Source organism: Erythrolamprus reginae, unplaced genomic scaffold (assembly GCF_031021105.1).
Source record: "Erythrolamprus reginae isolate rEryReg1 unplaced genomic scaffold, rEryReg1.hap1 H_7, whole genome shotgun sequence".
Classification (NCBI taxonomy): domain Eukaryota; kingdom Metazoa; phylum Chordata; class Lepidosauria; order Squamata; family Dipsadidae; genus Erythrolamprus; species Erythrolamprus reginae.
Genome location: NW_027248528.1, coordinates 936,851 through 957,158, shown reverse-complemented (window position 1 = coordinate 957,158; position 20,308 = coordinate 936,851). Strand labels below are relative to the sequence as shown.

The 20,308-nt window shown below is 40.9% G+C and overlaps 1 protein-coding gene and 1 long non-coding RNA gene across 3 annotated transcripts in view; one reads left to right on the top strand and one right to left on the bottom strand.

The window, feature by feature from the left end:
* LOC139155851 (CDP-diacylglycerol--inositol 3-phosphatidyltransferase-like) overlaps positions 1-13,650 on the bottom strand; it is a 37,483-nt gene extending 23,833 nt beyond the window's left edge. Inside the window, exons 1-6 of one of the 2 annotated variants that reach the window (XM_070731184.1) lie at positions 13,444-13,650; positions 12,321-12,455; positions 9,167-9,320; positions 6,562-6,643; positions 3,503-3,584; positions 1,283-3,396 (exon numbers count right to left, since the gene is read on the bottom strand). In XM_070731184.1, the coding sequence (XP_070587285.1) occupies positions 3,245-3,396; positions 3,503-3,584; positions 6,562-6,643; positions 9,167-9,320; positions 12,321-12,455; positions 13,444-13,486 (648 nt within the window). In that variant the 5' untranslated portion in view covers positions 13,487-13,650 and the 3' untranslated portion in view covers positions 1,283-3,244. Of the gene's footprint in view, positions 1-1,282; positions 3,397-3,502; positions 3,585-6,561; positions 6,644-9,166; positions 9,321-12,320; positions 12,456-13,443 lie in introns of those variants that run through there. The other variant, XM_070731185.1, reaches the window with a different exon arrangement.
* Positions 13,651-13,793: 143 nt separating this feature from the next.
* On the top strand, positions 13,794-19,114 carry LOC139155835 (uncharacterized). The gene is made up of 2 exons (XR_011557121.1): positions 13,794-13,919; positions 18,748-19,114. It is a non-coding gene; the product is annotated as an uncharacterized lncRNA (long non-coding RNA).
* Positions 19,115-20,308: the final 1,194 nt, after the last annotated feature.

Genomic DNA, 20,308 nt, shown 5'->3' with positions numbered 1-20,308 from the left:
GCTTGTACAGGTTCTCTGTGTATTGGTGTGAGCTTTAATGTTCACATATCCTCAAATGATTACTGTGTTAAAAAATTTAGATCATCAACATTTCAAGAGACATTTAGTCATTTCTTTTATATTTTGGGACATCTGTGACATTACAGGGGAGGGGGAAGAGAAATTGCGGCAAAGTGTTCTAAATATTTTATATAAAAGTTAGCGAATGAGCTAGCAAGGCCTTTATCTCTTCAAATGTGATTCTTTGATGGCCCTTTCACGATAGGAAAACAAAACGGCATGTAACAATTTGACTTTAATTTCTGCAGCCTCTTGGGAACGGAAGAGGTGTCTTGGCAAGATTTGGGTCTTGGCAGAATAAGAGACTGCCTCTTTTATCTTCATTCTACTTTCTCCCTTAGGCCTTGTTGACAAAGAGGCTTAATCTGCAGACATCAGCTTATTTTATGGCTCCTCTGATTCATGAATGTTGGCTTCTCCTACATTGAACACATTTATTCTTCTCCCTTGATCAGGTGGCCAATTTTCTCGGTCTCCAGAAGACCGTTAAATACTGAGCTAGGAATATTGGCCATATTTACCTTGGCTATTCATCCAGATCTTTCCATAAATAATAATAAAATACGAAATCCAGCATAGTGATCTTGTTGTTGTGTTGTACTGACATAATAATTATTTATTGGATTTGTATGCCGCCCCTCTCCGTAGACTCGGGGCGGCTAACAACAATAATAAAAACAGTATGTGACAATCCAATAATAAAACAACTAAAAACCCTTATAATAAAACCAAACATACAAACATACCATACATAACTTGTAATGGCCTAGGGGGAAGGAATATCTCAACTCCCCCATGCCTGGCGGGATAAATGAGTCTTGAGTAGTTTACGAAAGACAGGGAGGGTGGGGGCAATTCTAATCTCCGGGGGGAGTTGGTTCCAGAGAGCCGGGGCTGCCACAGAGAAGGCTCTTCCCCTGGGGCCCGCCAAACGACATTGTTTAGTCGACGGGACCTGGAGAAGGCCAACTCTGTGGGACCTTATCGGTCGTTGGGATTCGTGCGGTAGCAGGTGGTTCCGGAGGTAATCTGGTCCAATGCCATGAAGGCTTTAAAGGTCATGACCAACACTTTGAATTGTGACCGGAAACTGATCGGCAGCCAATGCAAGCCACAGAGTGTTGAGGAAACGTGGGCAAATCTTGGAAGCCCCACAATGGCTCTTGCGGCTGCGTTCTAATAATAATCAGAGACTACCAAATTAAGACACTCAATCAGATGATTAGGTATACAGACTTTATTACCATAACCCCTATTATGTTGAGTGAGAAAGAGGTGGGTTTTTTAATCAGACAAAAGCTTTACACTTTAAAAATCTATATATAATATACAGACACTTGGGTTGGACATGTGCAGCAACACCACTGCGGGGTTTAGGAGAATTGTCAACATCAGCCCCTCCTTGAAGGAGACAGAGTGAGAACGTTACAAGGAGATTCTCAGTCATTGAGGTCATGGATTACCCCAAAGGTGCTTTTTCAAGAGACCAACTCAACTTTCTGGTTTTCTTTTGAAAACATTTCACTTCTTATCCAATAAGCTTCTTCTTCTGAAAAGAAACATCTTCAAAGAAAAACCAGACAGTCCAGTTGCTTCTTGAAGAAGCACCTTTTTGGATAACCATGACCTGGATGACTTTGGGGCAACATTATAAGGAAGGACCAAAAATAACCACTGCAGTTTCAGGGGTCTCCTTGAAGTTTAAGCAAAAGAAACTACGTGATAATGGCGTTCTAATTTGGCTCAGTAAAGTGTTTTGCGTGATAGCCTTCACATTTGTTTCCTTCAATACAGCCACCATGATTAAACTATGCCTAAGCCTTAGATCTTTCTCTTCTATTATGGCCAAGAACATTGGGTGGTTATGTTACAGATTTCTAATTCTGTAATCCACCCAGAGTCACCACGTGTGAATTGGGTGGCCATATAAATTTGTTTAATAAATTAAAAACCCTACCTCCATCATATCTATCCTTTATTTCCCTTGACCTCTGGGGCCTAATACAAGCATGAAAAGGGGAGAAATAGCTTCCATGCTAATGCAAACTGCTTGCTGAAAGGAAAGCTTGCTAATATGCTAATACAGAAGCCATTGAGGAAGGAAGATAAATGATTGTCTATATAAATGAGTTACTAACTACATCAGGAAAGTACTGAATGTTCAAAATCTTGGAGAAAATAAATAGGTAAATACATCTCTGCCATCAGCAAATGTCAGAGTGAAGACAGAGAGGGCAAAACTCAAGAAGGGCAAAACTGTTGTTAAAAGTTGTCCTTATTTCACTCCAGTATTGCACAGCACAATGATATGATTGAAGAAGAGGAAAGCGCAGCCTTCAGCTACAGTCAATCAGAGTTGCTTGAGGAATGAAGTAATTTGCCACCTTTGGTCTATTTATTTCTAATAAAATATTTACAACAGAAAAGAGCACATAATATGGGTCATGAGCTAAAGTACAAAAGTTAAACTGAACATTCAGAGATAATCCCAAAGAAATAATGCAATTTATGACCTTAAGACCTCCAGGGTCAATAAATAGCCTACCAATACTGTATCCTTTTAAAGCTGTGTAGTATTATTGTCCAAAATAAATGACTTCCAAATGGTTGCTCCATATCTTACTAGATAAATTTGTAGAATGCAAGGGATTAAAACATTATTTTCCTCAGAGCTCTATCCCTATATAGTTTTAGAACAAAAACAAAAAACTAGTCCAGATTTCAAAAGGTATTTAGATGTGATCTTCTTGATTTTTAGACAACAACATCCTAGTTGTTTATTATACCAAATAATATCAAGTATAAGATGTGCAGTCCTGTATTTCATTCTTCCCAAAGATACCCCAAAAGTGTGAGGTAAAAAGCTTTCAATTCTAAAATGACAAGCTCTTAAGCTGCTCTTCAAAACGGGGGATCAGTATCCTCCTCAAGAGTCAATTTTTAACTCAACTGTTCATATTATTATGGGAATAAAACAAGAAGCAGCTAGGAGGAGCAGGAGTTATCATCCCACAAAGATATCACAAAAGCCGTCATGGAAAGATGAAGTGATCACATCAAAAGAAAAACTGAACAACTGGAGTGATTGATCCGAGGCAAAATCTTCATCCATTCATCGTGAAGACTGGGAGCTGATCACTCTGGAAGACTTCCCTCAGTCTTCCCTTCCCACAACCTTGAAACCCTACATCTTCTTTGCCCGCTCAGCAGCATCTAAGGCAGCCATATTGCACGAGGCCGAGACCAAGTGAATTAAACTAATGAAACTCTTAGTGATAGCAATGGGGGTACAAACCCATAGAACCAAGCGATAGAGTCCGGCGTATCCTGACAGAACTGGAAAGCAGAAGAACAAAAATGAGTAGGGTGGAAAAATGCCCAACATGTTCTTTAGTCTTAAAGCCTCCCCTTCCCCTCAATCCCCTCAGCTTTTTGTACTCACTTTCTGGCCCTTCACCGAAACACAACAAGTACAACATGCAGTAGAAGAGTTCATTCCCGGCACACATAATGAACAGAACGGGCTGAAAGGAGAAGGAAGGAGAAACTACATCAGATAAACAAAACAAGAAATCGCAGCCAGAAACTACATCAGATAAATTTCATTTCATTTTTCATTTCATTTTATTGGATTTATATGCCGCCCCTCTCCGAAAACTCGGGGCGGCTAACAACAGTCATAAACAATATACAGTAAAAAATCCAATACTAAAAACTAACTTAAAACCCCTTAATATATAAAACCAGCATACGTACTAACATACCATACATACAGTTGTATCAGCCTAGGGGGAGAAGAAGTCTTAATTCCCCCATGCCTGGCGGCAGAGGTGGGTTTTGAGTAGCTTACGAAAGGCAAGGAGGGTAGGGGCAGTTCTAATCTCCGGGGGGAGTTGGTTCCAGAGGGCCGGGGCCGCCACAGAGAAGGCTCTTCTCCTGGGTCCCGCCAAGTGGCATTGTTTCGTTGACGGGACCCGGAGAAGACCCACTCTGTGGGACCTAACTGGCTGCTGGGATTCGTGCGGCAGAAGGCGGTTCCTGAGATAATCTGGTCCGGTGCCATGAAGGGCTTTATAGGTCATAACCAACACTTTGAATTGTGACCGGAAACTGATCGGCAACCAATGCAGACTGCGGAGTGTTGGTGTGACATGGGCATATTTGGGAAAGCCCATGATTGCTCTCGCAGCTGCATTCTGCACGATCTGAAGTTTCCGAACACTTTTCAAAGGTAGCCCCATGTAGAAAACAACAAATGGCAGCCAAAAGAAGACAGTTTAAAATCAGATGGCTGATAGTCCATAACAAATCATGATGACTTTATGGAAACGTATTTCTATATAAAATATCTGTATTAGAAAATAATATTTTTTTAAAAAAAATATTTTATTGATTTTTGATTTCGAGACAAAACCAAAACACAAACAAAACACAGAACATAAAAAAGGAGCCAAAACCGCTCCATTCTTTTCAGAAGTCATGTGGATTCTTACAAGTATTAAAAGAGAGAAAAAGGTAAACAAAGGGGAAAATGTCAACTGTATATAATACTGAACTACTATTTACAGAATTTGCATGATTTTATACCATCTGATATAGAAATATACTATTACATAAGTATTATTTTGTTCAACCAATCATAAAACGTATACCAAATTTTCTTATATTCCGATTCTTCTTGTCCTTTTCTTATTAGAAAATAATATATTGTATAATGCAGTGTTTTCCAACCTTGGCAACTTGAAGATATTTGGACTGCAACTCCCAGAATTCCCCAGCCAGCAAATGCTGGCTGGGGAATTCTGGGAGTTGAAGTCCAGATATCTTCAAGTTGCCAAGGTTGGGAAACACTGGTAGAATGTATGATAAAAAAAATCTCACAATGCACAAAAAATCATAAAAATAGGACTTTTTCAGGAAAGAGATGGCTTTGATTGCCACCTGATCAAACATGGAAGAAAGAAAGCAAATTGGACCACCAGAAGAGGATAATTGTGGCCCGTGGTTGAACTGTGGGGCCCATGGTGATCTCTGAGCTTGGTTGTTTTCTTGCATAAGACTATCGACACTATATAGTGCTAGACATCAGTGCTAAATAGTGCTTCTAGCACTGATGGGTTACCTAGCTGGGCAATGATGAAACATTTGCAAGGAAACAAGCAAGCTCAGACAGCACCAAGGACCCTACAGAAACAAATTGATTAGCAAGGGATCCTATAACACTGGAGCCATCCCAAACAAGGGCCTGGCCTCACATCAAATGGGAAGGAGGCATCGCTCAACCCATGAGACAGATAGGTTTACATAGGTTTTAAGTCCTTTGATAGTCAAGGTCAACATCTTAAATTAGCCTCATTGTAAGTCTCCTAAATTGCTACTTTCCCTCCGATCTGAAGGAAACGATTCATGAAAATGAACATGTCAGAACAGTGACTGATTCGGCTGGAAATGCCTCTTCCTAGAGCAAACCTTGGTTATTGGGGGAGTGGGATCAGAGGTTCCTGTCAGTTTGGACCGTTTCTATAGAACTGGTAGAGGGAATCCCCCCCTCACTTGCCGAACCAGCAGTGACCCAGGCCTGCCATGTCCTTGAACTGGCTCCCTCAGTGATGCCCTAGGCGCCGCCATCTTGTTTTTTGCTTCTGCTGGGGCTTTTTAGCACTGTATGTGTGTGGGGGGGGGTTGTGTGCAGGCGCTTGCAAAGCACACACACACATTTAGAGTGTTAGGAAGCGAACCGGCAGTGAGGTAAGTGAGAACCCATCCCTGAGTGGAGTGGGACGGGCTGAATAGTAAAAGATGTGTCACACTGCAAAATCCTTCCATCTTGTACTTCTATCAGAAAAATATCAAATTCAAGGCCTGACAGCTTGGTCCGGTCTATGTGGTGCTTAAATTAGGCCTGTGGGATCAGCCTGGAAATAGAAAAGGACCAGCCCACAGTGCCTCTGCTAGTGAAAACAAGGGGGCAGCACATGTGACCCTCCCGCACCCCATTTTCACCCTGGATGGCCTCCTGCGGCATTGCTCCATTTTGGCTGGCAGGGTGCTGCAGGAAGCATCCATCTTGTCTACACACACACACACACACACACACTCAGAGGGGAACTAAGATGCTGATCCAGCCTTCAAAGATTGACATGTTTTTTCTATCACGTCACTGGCAATTACATGAGAGATGGAGATTCCAGTTCGGTATCACAATGCACATTTAGTCATTTTAGCAAAAAAACAGTTTACTGTGGAGGCCAATGGGAGTGGGGAAATTTAGTGAACGCAATTGTATTACAGTATTCATTAAAAATGAGAAACGACCCCGTCTCTTCAAAACATTTAGAATTAAAAGAGAAAACCGAAGAGAGAATTTCATTACAAAATTGGTGAGAAAAGGCATGGAGTAAAGTTTAGGTTTTTGGAAAACAGAAGGAGAGGAAGGTTGGGATGGAGTTAGCAATGCAACCGATGGGATGACTTCAAAGAGACAATTTTTGTGACACTCACCCGTGAGTTGTAATACACTCTCAAGATCCGGTTTCCTGTCAAGTCAATACTCTTATGGCTTTCTCCACCTTTCACCACAGTGCTAAGGGAGTCAGAGGCAGAAAATTAAAATGGGAATTAAGAGTATTCAGTTCTACGTCCTCAACTCCCTTCTCCTTGTTCCTCCTCTCATGCTCCTGTATATCTCTTCTATATGAAATCCTTCCAGAAAGACTTTCTCTGCCACTGTGGAAGCATAGTCTAACTTTTACCTCAGTCACATTCAATTTGAGATTATGGATAAAAGGATGAATTTGGTTAATGAAACTGATTTGAGACAACTGAGACAATATATAGCGAGTAGAATCCGAAACCAAGCTACAAGAAACAAATTGGAATCACTTTATAATATGTAAATGCATACTTTGCTCTTGGGTTAAAAGAAACAACCCCGATTTGGTGGTGGGGTATGAATGTTTGTCTGGTAGTGGGCACAATTCACAAAGCACTTGTTTTATGTTGTGTGTGTGTTTATATTGCAAAAAATAAATAAAAATATTTTTTTTAAAAAACTTTTACCTCACGTTTCTCTGGGTTGGTGTATGGTTAAAAATCAACCCAGCCTCAAAATTGCAATGCTATTTCCTTTACCCTCGTTTTCTTAAGAAGCCTGTCCTTCGTGTGCATCAGATCTCTTCCAACTCTTTAAGCAATTATTAATTTTATTATTTTTAAAAAATATCTTATGTTGTCCTTTGGAAACAAGCTTTCTCATGGCACTTTACAATAAATCAAAGCAATGCATTAGCTTATTATCTCCATAAAAGAGAATCAGTTTGGTTTAGCAGTTAAGCAAAGCACCAAGCTAGAAAGCAGGAGGCTATGAGTTCAGGTCCTGCTGTAACCATGAAAACCGCCTGAGAGACTTTAGGCCAATCAACCTCTCAGCCCCATCCACCTCACAGGGTGGTTGTTGTGGGGGGGAAGGATGAGGGAGGTACGTTGGTTAAGTTCGCTATTTTATTTATAAAAACAAACAAATAAACCTGATGGGCAGTATAGATGGAGATCTTCAGCAAAGGCCACCTAAAGAATTTTTGGAGGTAAAGGAGAAATGTGAAAGACCGCTGTTTCCAGCTCCATCTAGAATACAATCCTACACCTGTACCCATGACTCAGCGGAATGGAGCTTTGTCTCAAGAAAAATGTATAGGATTACAGGTAGTCCTCGACTTATGACCACAACTGAGCCCAAAGTTTCTGTTGTCAAGCAAGACCGGGGTGACTTTTTGCCCCGTTGTTAAGTGAATCATCGCAGTTGTTAAGTTAGTAACACAATTGTTAAGTCTTTCTCACTTCTCCACTGATTTTGCTAGTCAGAAGGTCACCAAAGGGGATCACATGATCATATAAGGACACTGCAACCATCATAAGTATGCACCAATTGCCAAGAGCCTAGATTTTATCACTTGACCATGGTTGCTGGTGTGAAAAATGGTCATAAGTCTCCAGCTTTTCAGGCCTGACGAGGAGAGGGAGAGGGAATGGTTCTGTGCGCACGGCAGGTGCAAACAAGTGCATGAAGCTCTACTTGCGCAAGTGGCGGGCGCATGTACCTGCTGGTCACAAGTGCCCCCAGTCGTGCAACTATAGATGTGTGGCTTACCCACCACTTGCATAGCCCAGTTCTGAATGGGTCACATTCCGTAGTGGATTATTGTCAGGAGTTGGGGATCCCCTGCTTTACAAGGGGAAAGGATTTTTTTTAAAGGTGAAGGTAATACAAACTTCCTCCCATGTTGACTGTATGACTGTAACTTGTTGCTTATATCCTAAGATTTTTATTAATATTGCTTCTCATTGCTTATTTGACCCCTCTGACAATCATTAAGTGTTGTACCACATGATTCTTGACAAATGTATATTTTATTTTATGTACGCTGAGAGCATATGCACCAAGACAAATTCCTTGTGTGTCCAATCACACTTGGCCAATAAAAATTCTATTCTATTCTATTCTAACTTTTGTGCTTGTAATGAAAATAAAATGGAAGTCTGATTTTGTTTTGGCTAATTAGGTTTGTTGCTATTGAAATAGCTAGTAGTATATACTGTTGTTCAGATGTAAAAAAATTGGGGTTGTAATGTTATTAACGTCTACTTTGCTAGAGAGAGTTGGAAGTTGGTGTCTTTTTTCCTTTTTCCTCTTTACACCGTATCTTTCCCCTCGCCCTCCTCCCTATTAGGTGTTTTTTAAAAAAAATTCTCTTTCTATTTTATATTTTGATAAAAATAATGAAAATGTGAAACAAGAAAAAAAAATGTGGAGGAAATACAACAATATGCTCTTCCAATCTGGATGATGAACATGATGAGAACTGTTTTACATCCCTTTTCAAGACAAGGCTAAACTGGATTTCAATTTGAAGGAGGAGAAGGATCTGAGTTCAGGAGAGCCATTTTACCCACTGCTATTTAGAACAGTGTTTTTCAAACTTGGCTACTTTAAAGAGATATGGACTTCAACTCCCAGAATTCCCCAGCCAGGACTTCATCGGTACCTAAATTTGATAGACAAATAAATAAATAAACTCGTTCATCTCTGCATTTTCCCTAGCACCGATACCTGTGGAGATGGAGCCAATGGGAGGCCACATCAAGGCTCATGCTCAGCTGAAACCAGAGGGCAGACTCTGGATAGAGCATAGCCAGGTTCACCAGCAGACACATGGTGGTACAGCGGTCAGTCAGCATGTCCAGCATGGCCCCAAAGCGGGTGCCTAGGAGGAAGGCCACAGGTTAGCAGAGGAAACAGTGCTTGGTGGGGGTTTGGTGCTGTTGTTCATTTGTGCCTTTTAGTACACTTTTATTAAATAAAAAGCAACAGGGGGGGGGGGACACAGAATGAGGGGGACACATATACTGCTCAAAAAAATAAAGGGAACACATAAACAACACAATATAACTCCAAGTAAATCAAACTTCTGTGAAATCAAACTGTCCACTTACGCAGCAAAAATGATTGACAATCAATTTCACATGCTGTTGTGCACATTCAACTTTGTACAGGACAAAGTATTCAATGAGAATATTTCATTCATTCAGATCTAGGATGGGTTATTTGAGGGCACCCTTTATTTTTTTGGGCAGTGTACATATAATAATAATTATTATTATTATTTATTAGATTTGTATGCCACTCCTCTCCACAGACTTCGGGCGGCTCACAGCAGTAATAAAACAATATACAGTAAGAAATCTAATATTAAAAGTCTAAAATAACAACTCTAATATTAAAAGTCTAAAAACCCATTATTTAAAATGCATATACACAAACATACCATACATAGGCAAGGGGAGATATCTCAGTTCCCCCATACCTGATGGCAGAGGTGGGTTTTAAGAAGTTTACGAAAGGCGAGGAGGGTGGGGGCAATGCTAATCTCCGGGGGGAGTTGGTTCCAGAGGGTCGGGGCCGCCACAGAGAAGGCTCTTCCCCTGGGTCCCGCCAGCTGACATTGTTTAGTTGACGGGACCCGGGGAAGGCCAACTCTGTGGGACCTAACCGGCCGCTGGGATTCGTGCGGCAGAAGGCTGTCTCGAAGATATTCTGGTCCGGTGCCCTGAAGGGCTTTATAGGTCATAACCAACACTTTGAATTGTGATAATCATATATACGTAGCAACATAAGCTCCAACTCTCAAATTATTGATCCTTTTAAAAAACAAAATTAATATTAATGCTGTTGCGTTAATGAAGTGAGGACTGAAACAAGTTTCAAAAGGCAGGTAGTCAATACAGGTAGTCCTCAAGTCACAACAGTTCACTTAGCAAGAGTTCAAAGTTACAACCCCCTCCATGCCCGCCAAGTACTTACAACATGGTGTCAAAGTTACGAACGTTGCAGCACCACGGCAGTCGTTCACCCTTATGACCGACCATGGAGACATTGCAGTACTCCCCCTGTCTATTCCAAACTTCCACACCCCCACAATCAGGGACCTAACAGGCACTGGCTTTCTTGATATGTAATGCAAACATTATTTAATTTGTAGAAAACTGTTAATTTACCTTCCCCCCCCCCCCCCCCAAGAATTTCAAGAGGGTAGTTAGGCTTTTGGAGAGCAGCATGACAAATCCAAAGGTACAAATGGAAAGATAACTTAAATAAGTTTAATTGTTTAATTAATCCATTACTTGGTTATTTAATTAGGGATGAAATAAAGAGAAGCCATAAGAAAGGAAGGTATTACAGTTTTTTTACAGAGATCTTGTCTTTCATGTTCACATCTAAAATTAATTATACAGATTCTGTTTTATTGGAGTTTTTAGACTTCAGGAGTTCTTAATTTATTTGCTACAAATATTTATATGCTATGAGTCTTTTAGTAAAACTCAACAGGTAGATGTAATAATAAATCAAACATTTAATCAATCTATCATCTATAGAAATATAACTTAATATAAAAGCTGGCAAAATCTAGTACAGTGTTCCCTCGATTTTCACGGGTTCGAACTTCGCGAAAAGTCTATACCACGTTTTTCAAAAATATTAATTAAAAAATACTTCGCGGGTTTTTTCCCTATACCATGGTTTTTCCCACCCGATGACGTCATATGTCATCGCCAAACTTTCATCCGCCTTTAATAAATATTTTTTAAAATAAACTTTACTAAATAAACATGGTGAGTAATAATCTAAATGGTTGCTAAGGGAATGGGAAATGGTAATTTAGGGGTTTTAAGTGTTAAGGGATGGCTTGTGATACTGTTTATAGCCAAAAATAGTGTATTTACTTCTGCATCTCTACTTCACGGAAATTCGACTTTCGCGGGCGGTCTCGGAACGCATCCCCCGCGAAAATCGAGGGAACACTGTATTTGTATTTTGATATAAATATTAGTGGCCAAATCCTCACCTTATATGCAAGATTTGCACTGTCTTGATTTATACGTGCATAAATTAAAGGCTTCTAAATACGAAATATTCCTCAGCTATAGAGAATTCCCAGATAATTCCTTCTAAAGCAACCAAACAACACTATGATGTAGTTCAGGATCTTCCTTCCTAAATAACAAATTTGGGAAGAGGGCAGGGCAGAGCATGAATGATCATCTAGTTCAGTGTTTCCCAACCTTGGCAACTTGAAGATATCTGGACTTCAACTCCCAGAATTCCCCAGCCAGCATTCGCTGGCTGGGGAATTCTGGGAGTTGAAGTCCAAATATCTTCAAGTTGCCAAGGTTGGGAAACACTGATCTAGTTAACTCAAATATATATATTGAGATTGCTTCATTGTTGTAACCAATCACAATGATATGTCAGTTCTCTTTTGAGAAAGAGTTAAGGACTTTAATGGTGGATTGCATATTTTAAAGATGAAAATTAGCTCAAAAAGATCAGGTTCACTCAGTTGAGAGCTGGTGAAGGTCTCTAAGGTAAAGCAAGAAACATTAAGTTTGATGGGCAAGACTTTGTCCTAGATCTATGATTCCTACCTTCATTCTCCCACTCCCTGTTACCTCCTTCTTTTCCACTCTCTTCCCCTTCTCCCCTCCCTCTCTCCTTCCCTCCCTCCTTCTCTTGCTCTTCCTCTCTCCATCTTTCTCTTCCTCTCTTTTTCCCTCCCTGCCTCCCTATCTCTTCCCTTCCTCCCTTCTCCTTTTTTCCCTTCTTCCCTCCCTCCCTTTCTCTTCATCCCTCCCTTTCCCTTCCACTCTTCTTCCAGTCCCCCTCCCTTTCTTTCACTTCCTTCCAACCCCGTGAAGCTCAGGCCTACCTTGATTAAGAGCCCGGGCAGCATGGCCATCAAAGGCATCAAGGAAGCCACTAAGAAGGTAGAAGAACGATGCCAGCGAGGGGGAGGTTGGTATATAATAAAAAGCAAAACAAGCTAAGATTATGCGTGCATAACCTGCAAAAGAAAGGCAAACAAGGTCAGTCACTGTCCTTCAATCCTGCACCCCACGCAGAGACCGGAGTCTCTAGCTCCCCAAATTTCAGCTAAATCCACCCTGCAATCACCCACAATCCTCTTTCCCACTTTCTTGGAAGGATTCCCCCAATCCTTGCTTGTCACTTTTTATTTATTTTTTATTTATTTATTTTGTCCAATACACAATAACACACAATGAAGATTATAGAGGATATAGTAGAGAAGGAATATGAGATATAGGAGAGACTATAGGACAGGGGACGGAAGGCACTCTAGTGCGCTTATGTACGCCCCTTACTGACCTCTTAGGAATCTGGAGAGGTCAACCATGGATAGTCTCAGGGTAAAATGTTGGGGGTTAGGGGATGATACTATAGGCTTTTCTGTCATATAGACACGGAAGATATTTTAGAGACTTTTCTGGTGGGTTGGGGAGAGGAATACAGTACAATCTATTCAACCATCAGGTAAGTGGTTGACCTGCTTGGTGGTGTTTTCCCAAAATTGTGGTTGGCGGACAGGTTTATCACTGCAAGAGCAATGGAAGTACAGTAAGTGCCCAACTCTGTGGTTTCTTCCCCAAACCCCCAAAACCTTTAACCTTAGATTCTCTACAGTCGACCTCTCCCCATTTCTAAGAGGTCTGTCCTCTTTTATCGTTACCTTTTACTTATGTTATGTTTATTCAAACTACTATCCTATATATGTTTGACAAATCAATAAAATAAAATAAATAAGTGAATTAAAGCGTTTTTCTCAACCTTGGGTAACTTCAAAATGTCTGGACTTCCACTCCCAGAATTTCCCAGCCACTTGGAAGTCCAAACATTTTAAAGTCACCCACGGTGGAAGGAAATACTGAATTAAAATAGAAGCCAGGCCAAGGGGAAGATAGCAGAGCTAGAAGGCTAAAACATAAGCAGGTCCACCACCACGTCTAGCATTTTGGGGCGGTCCCATCACTTACCAATGAGGTTGGGGACGAAGAGGAAAATGTTCTCTTGCTTCATCTTTTGCTGCCGGCGGGGGCTCTGCGCAGATCGGAAATGCCTTGCAAAATCAGCCTAGTCCCCAATGCAAGGCGAGGCTGAGTTCATCGCGCCCCTCCCACGAGGCCCTCCCGCCGCCAGCAGCCTCCCTATCGGGTCCTTGCTGCCCGCCTTCCCTTGACACCGCCACTTCCTGGTCTGCAGAGTCTCTTGAAGCAGGAAGCGCCATTAGTAAACCGGGGGAGGGAAGGCGTTTTATTACAACGAATCATGGCACGGACTGGGGGTTAATCCCTCCTTCCTTAAGGCTCCTGTCTCGTTCTTCAGTTTCAGAATTGCTGGTTTGGGCGCCGTTTGCTTCCTTTCGGTCCCCCCCTCGGAGCAGTTCCTGCAGTAAATGTGCTTAGGGTTCCCCCAGCATTTCGGATTGGTTTAGTCCAAGTTTCGAAAAGATGTAAGAGATGAGATTTTTGTTTCCTTAGTTGGTCTTAATCCGCTGCAAGCAAGTTTGGGATGCCGGGTTTGGGGTTGGGTTGTTTTTTTTTGCAAATTGGGTGAGATCAGAAGATGTTTTTAAAAGAAGACTGACACTTTTTATCGGTCACTCTAGATTTTTAATGGTTCTCTTAAGTGCAATGTTTCCCAATTTTAGCTGTTTAGAAGTTCTGTAGACTTCAACTCTCAGAATAGCAATAGCATTTAGCATATTTTATTTATTTGTTTATGTATTTGTTTTGTCAAGTACGTATTGGTGCTATACAGAGATATATTAATATTAGAAACATAGAAGATTGATGGCAGAAAAAGACCTCATGGCCCACCTAGTCTGCCCTTATACTATTTCCTGTATTTTATTTTAGGATGGGTATATGTTTATCCCAGGCATGTTTAAATTCAGTTCCTATGGATTTACCAACCACGTCTGCTGGAAGTTTGTTCCAAGCATCTACTACTCTTTCCATAAAATAATATTTTCTCATGTTGCTTCTGATCTTTCTCCCAACTAACCTCAGATTGTGCCCTCTTGTTCTTGGGTTCACTTTCTATTAAAAACACTTCCCTCCTGAACCTTATTTAACATATTTAAATGCTTCAAGCATGTCCCCCCTTTCCCTTCTGTCCTCCAGACTATACAGATTGAATTCATTAAGTCTTTCCTGATAAGTTTTATTTATTTATTTATTTATTCGATTTTTATGCCACCCTTCTCCTTTAGACTCAGGGCGGCTTACAACATTTTAGCAATAGCACTTTTTAACAGAGCCAGCATATTGCCCCCACAATCTGGGTCCTCATTTTACCCACCTCGGAAGGATGGAAGGCTGAATCAACCTTGAGCCGGTGAAGAGATTTGAACCGCTGATCTTCAGATCTACAGTCAGCTTCAGTAGCCCCAGTACAGCACTCTACCTGTTGCGCCACCCCGGCTCTTATGCTTAAGACCTTCCACCATTTTTGTAGCCCGTGTTTGGACCCGTTCAATTTTATCAATATCTTTTTGTAGGTGAGGTTTCCAGAGCTGAACACAGTATTCCAAATGTGGTCTCACCAGCGCTCTATAGAGCGGGATCACAATCTCCCTCTTCCTACTTGTTATACCTCTAGCTATGCAGCCAAGCATATTTACATACATTATACTAGTAAAAGAGAAACATTAGGATGGGTGATAGAAGGCAATTTGGTGCCCTTATGCACGCCTCTTACTGACTTCTTAGGAATTGGGAGAGGTCAACAGTGGATAGTCTAAGGGTAAAGTTTTGGGAGCTAGGTGATGATACTACAGAATCTGTAGTGAGTTCCATGCATCAACTATTTGGTTGCTAAAGTCGTATTTCCTGCAATCGAGTTTAGAGTGGTTTACTTTAAGTTTGTATCTGTTGTGTTCCTGTGCATTCCTGTGGTTGAAGCTGAAGTAGTCATTGACAGGAAGAATGTTGTAGCAGATGATTTTATGGGCCATGCTTAGGTTGTGTTTAAGGCGAAGTAGTTCTAAGCTTTCTAAACCAAGGATTGTAAGTCTACTTGTGTAGGGTATTCTGTTGCAAGTGGAGGAGTGGAGGGCTCTTCTAGTGAAGTATCCCTGGACATTTTCTAGAGTGGTTATGTCCAAAATATTGTGTGGATTCCAGACAGATGAGCTGTATTCAAGGATTGGTCTATCGCTTTACAGCTCTCTAAGCGGTTTATAGAATCAGCATATCGCCCCCAACAACCTGGGCCCCCAATTTACCCACCTCGGGAAGACAGAAGGCTGAGTTAACTTTGAGGCTGGTGAAATTTGAACTGGTGAACGACAACCAGCAATGAGTAGAAACTGCTTGCAGTGGCTGGGGTATTCTGGAAGTTGAAGTTTTTATTTTTATTTATCATTAGAATTGGAATGGACCTTGTAGGTTATCTAGTCCAACACCAACACCTCAAACAGGAGTCTCTACACCAATCCAGACAAATTTCCAAATGGCTAAGGTTGATAAACATTGCCTTACTTCATGAATCCTGTTTTCCAGGCCAGCTGAATCCATAAAAGCAAAAGGAAGAGCTTCAAATACAGGGTCTCTGAAGGTTCCTCTAATGACTGAGAAAAACTAAGGGCATCAACCCACTTATTATTCTCATAAATGTTTCAGACTGTTTGTGAGCAAGGTAGTTCAAAGGAATGCCTTAGCAATGGCTTGGATATCATGTGTTCATTTCTTGAGTGCTTTCATATATTTTGCCTGCTTTATACCGAGTATAAAGAAATACGTACATTATCTACTGCTTTTTTAAAATTAAAAAAGCAGTAATGTAAATATAATAGATAACATAAAATTAAAAAATGATACATGTAGCATGAGATTTGAAAATTTATCTGAATGTTTAAAAAAATTATGACCTAGAAAATGGACATGTCACTTGAAAAATGGCTGAAAAAGGACAAAGCGGTTGTCAGATATTTTTTTTACAAAACATTTAATTTGGTAACTGACTCCTATATGATGGTTGTCATATCCCAGGATCACTTGATGACCTTTTGTAACAAACTAAGTCAATGGGGAAGGCAGATTCACTTAACAACTATATTACTAACTTAGCAACTGCAGTGGTTTACTTAACAACGGTGTAAGAAAGATTGTGAAATGAGGAAAAACTCACTTAACTAAACTCTCACTTAGCAACAGAAATGTTGGGCTCATTTGTGGTTGTATGTCAAGGACCACCTGCACTGGAAAGAGTCAAAAATCTTTTTTTTTCTTCTTATCCTGCCCCCCCCCCCCATTTTAACTCTTTTCTAATCTTTATTTTCATTGTTTTTTCATACTAAAATAAGCCTCTTGGTCACCAAAATAGTTTAAAAATAAATATTCTGGCTATATAATAAAAGAGTGACAGCTAGAATTTGGTTTGTCTCATTTATATTTTATTTATATTTATTTGATAGGGGAAGAGGTGTCAACCTTGAGAGATTCTTCGTATCTCTTCTTAGATTTTGGTCAAAATTGACCTAAAATGGCTCTTGGGCAGGAAATACAAACGATTAATAGCAATTCTGACCTGCTCAATCTTTCTTGCAATAATGCTGGCCACTAAAAGTGGTATCTCTTTATTTGCCTTCAGATTTTGTAGGGAGGAATGGAAGTGGACTTCAAGCTGATAGTTTCATATTGTTCTAGAACATACACAACCTACAGCTGGGCACCTTATCCCGTATCCTTAGCTGTGGTCCCTGGCCGGTTGTCGGTCGTGTCGTTGTCCAAATTCTGTGGCTGGGGGGCAGCCTTGCAAAGAATCCCTTTGCTCAGAAACTTTCTGCACTCCACCTGGTGAGAGACAAAAGGTTGGGAGCTGAAATATAGGAAGGGGAGGAAATGAAGAGCAATATAGAGTCCTAAGTGCCATCTCCCCCCTATTTTTATTTCCTTCTGGGCAGACCGTCTCATTACCCTGATCATAAGCAGTGGGGAAAACCAGAGATTTAGTGTGGATCAGACTAGTCAGGTCTCACAGAGTTGGCCTTCTCCGGGTCCCGTCAACTAAACAATGTCGTTTGGCGGGACCCAGGGGAAGAGCCTTCTCTGTGGTGGCCCCGACCCTTTGGAACCAACTCCCCCCAGATATCAGAGTTGCCCCCACCCTCCTTGCCTTTCGTAAACTCCTTAAAACCCACCTCTGTCATCAGGCATGGGGGAACTGAGACTTTCTCTTCCCCCTAGGCTTATAAAATTTATGCATGGTATGTCTGTACGTATGATTGGTTTCTTAAATTAGGGTTTTTAAATTAACTTAAATATTAGATTTGTTGATATTGTCTTATTATTGTTGTTAGCCGCCCCGAGTCTACGGAGAGGGGCGGCATACAAATCTGATAAATAAAATAAATAGAGTTGCCACTTCTCCAAGAGCCACTTCGACGTAGCAACATAGAAGTAGTAGTAGATAGTAGAAAAAGACCCAGGGATCAGGTTTTTTGTTTTGTTTGTTTTTTAATTAATTAATTTATACAAAAATTAATTACAAAGGAGATTGGCGGATATACAGTGGTACCTCTACTTACGAACTTAATTCGTTCCGTGACCAGGTTCTTAAATAGAAAAGTTTGTAAGAAGAAGCAATTTTTCCCATAGGAATCAATGTAAAAGCAAATAATGCATGCGATTGGGGAAACCACAGGGAGTGTGGAGGCCCTGTTTCCTCCCAGGAGATTCCTAGAGAGGCCCCCACAGCGGCTTCTCCCCGCCTTTTCTGACCCTGTTTCCTCCCAGAAGATTCCTAGAGAGGCCATATGCAGGCTTCTCCCTGCCTTTTCTGGTTACAGGTTCAGAGGCTCGGGTTTGTAAGTGGAAAATGGCCAGTTCTTATCTAGAAAAGTTTGTAAGTAGAGGCGTTCTTAGGTAGAGGTACCACTGTATTCAAGTTATACAGAAATGGTAAGGCTCCTATAAATAACAGGATCAGAAATGGATGAAGTGCAGGAAGTATGAACGTAACTGATAGTAATGATATAGATTGAAGCCAAAGCAAAGTATTTTCTGTGATATTTTACTATGTTTTGTTTATGATGATGTAATTATTTGATGTATGGAGGAGAAAAAAAAACTTTATTGCAAAAAAAAGGGAAGTATGATCCTTCTACTAGAAATACATTTAATATACTGTATTTGAGAAATAACATTCCAGTTTTCTCAAGTTTGCACCGTCAGATATCTTTAGGCTTTAGCGTGCTACCTTTATTCCACAGGCAGCTTCCCAAATGCTATTTAGCCAGAGGTTTCAAGCTAACGTTTTTGCGTTTTGTAATTTAGGAAACTAGATGAAAATGGAGCCCTACTTTTTTGTGGTGTGAGAGGTTTCGGTCCTGAATCTCCACTGGTTGATTCTCCTCTTCATCTGTCCCATCGTCATTCTGTGATAAGAGAGAGAGGAAAAAGAGGAAATATTGGGATGAAGATCACCTACAGAATATGATCCCTCTTGGTCCTTGGATCTGAGCCACTCCTGAATCAACTTTTATTGGGGTTCGGCTGATCAATTTCTGAAAATATTCCAGCCACAGAAGCCTCACTTTATTCAGAGTAATAGCTTCCTATTAGAATAGAATCCAAGACAACACTATTATTTTTTTCATTGATCTTTTATTGTAGAATAAATGCTGGGAATCACCAAATGTCATGTAATCGCAATGACTCGTTTTATTACTCAAAATACAGTCAATATTCTTTATCTGCCGCAGTGGGCTGCTACCGGTTTGGACCAGTTTGGGCAAACCAGTAGTTCCAATGATCAGCTGGCCCCGCGCACCTATCCCTGCCCTCTCCTCTCCTATATTTCCTTCTTTCTGGCTCAGCTGATTTTCAGGCCACAGATTATTTACATGCTGTTCTGCCGTCGTGTCTCAACCGCCTGTAATTACAGGGTAATTAGTCCAGGAAGACACACGCTACACGATAAAAGGAAAACCCAAAAGTTTTTACAAACAGAAAAACAGGAACAGCTCCCTTTTTAAATGTCAAAGGGATTTTCTGGTACACACAAGGCACAGGTTAAATGCAGTCCAATTGCTCACCCAATAACTGCGAAATTGAGTCCAATTCTAAAATCCAGAGAGTCCACACATACAATACTGAAGAGCAAAAACCATGATCTTGACAAAACAATGAATCGGATAAACTGCCATGAGGCTAAAACACCAGGCTGCACTTTTATCTGTAGCACTAATCACAGCAGCCCCACCCAACCACAGGTGGCCTCATTTTCTCTTGTAATAATCCTTCAGTTGTTGTCTCCTATGCATCACGCATGTCATAGAAGAGTATCCAACCTTGGCAACTTTCAGACTTGTGGGCTTCAACTTCCAGAATTACTCAGACTGGATTGAGAATTCTGGAAGATGAAGTCTACAGGTCTTAAAGTTGCCAAGGTTGGATACTGGTGATCTGATTGGTCCTTTGTAGAGCAATCCTATTGGCTCCACTTGCAACCAAACCCTACTCTTCAGATACTACAAAATGAAACTTAGACCACAGAAGTTTTCAAGTCTGCATGGATATGTTTTACTTACCACTTTGCTGGCACAACAGGGTTTAAAGAACTGGAGATCAGGAAACTCTCTCTGAAGACCATCATCTGTAATGTCTAGTCTGGGAAAAGAGAACCAGGTTGGAAATGGTAGGAGAGAGATTTGTCTCCATAAGCAACACTGGTGCCCAGCTCCTTCCACAAAGTCACTTACTGGCAGCTGCGTTGAGAAGCTGGACTAGGTTCCCGTCGCACCTGGAATCCCGGCTTGCATTTGAGAACAGGGTGTAGGAGGGCTGGGTGGCAAGAAGAGAGATGTGTTTATGTATGTTTGTTTGTATGTTATGA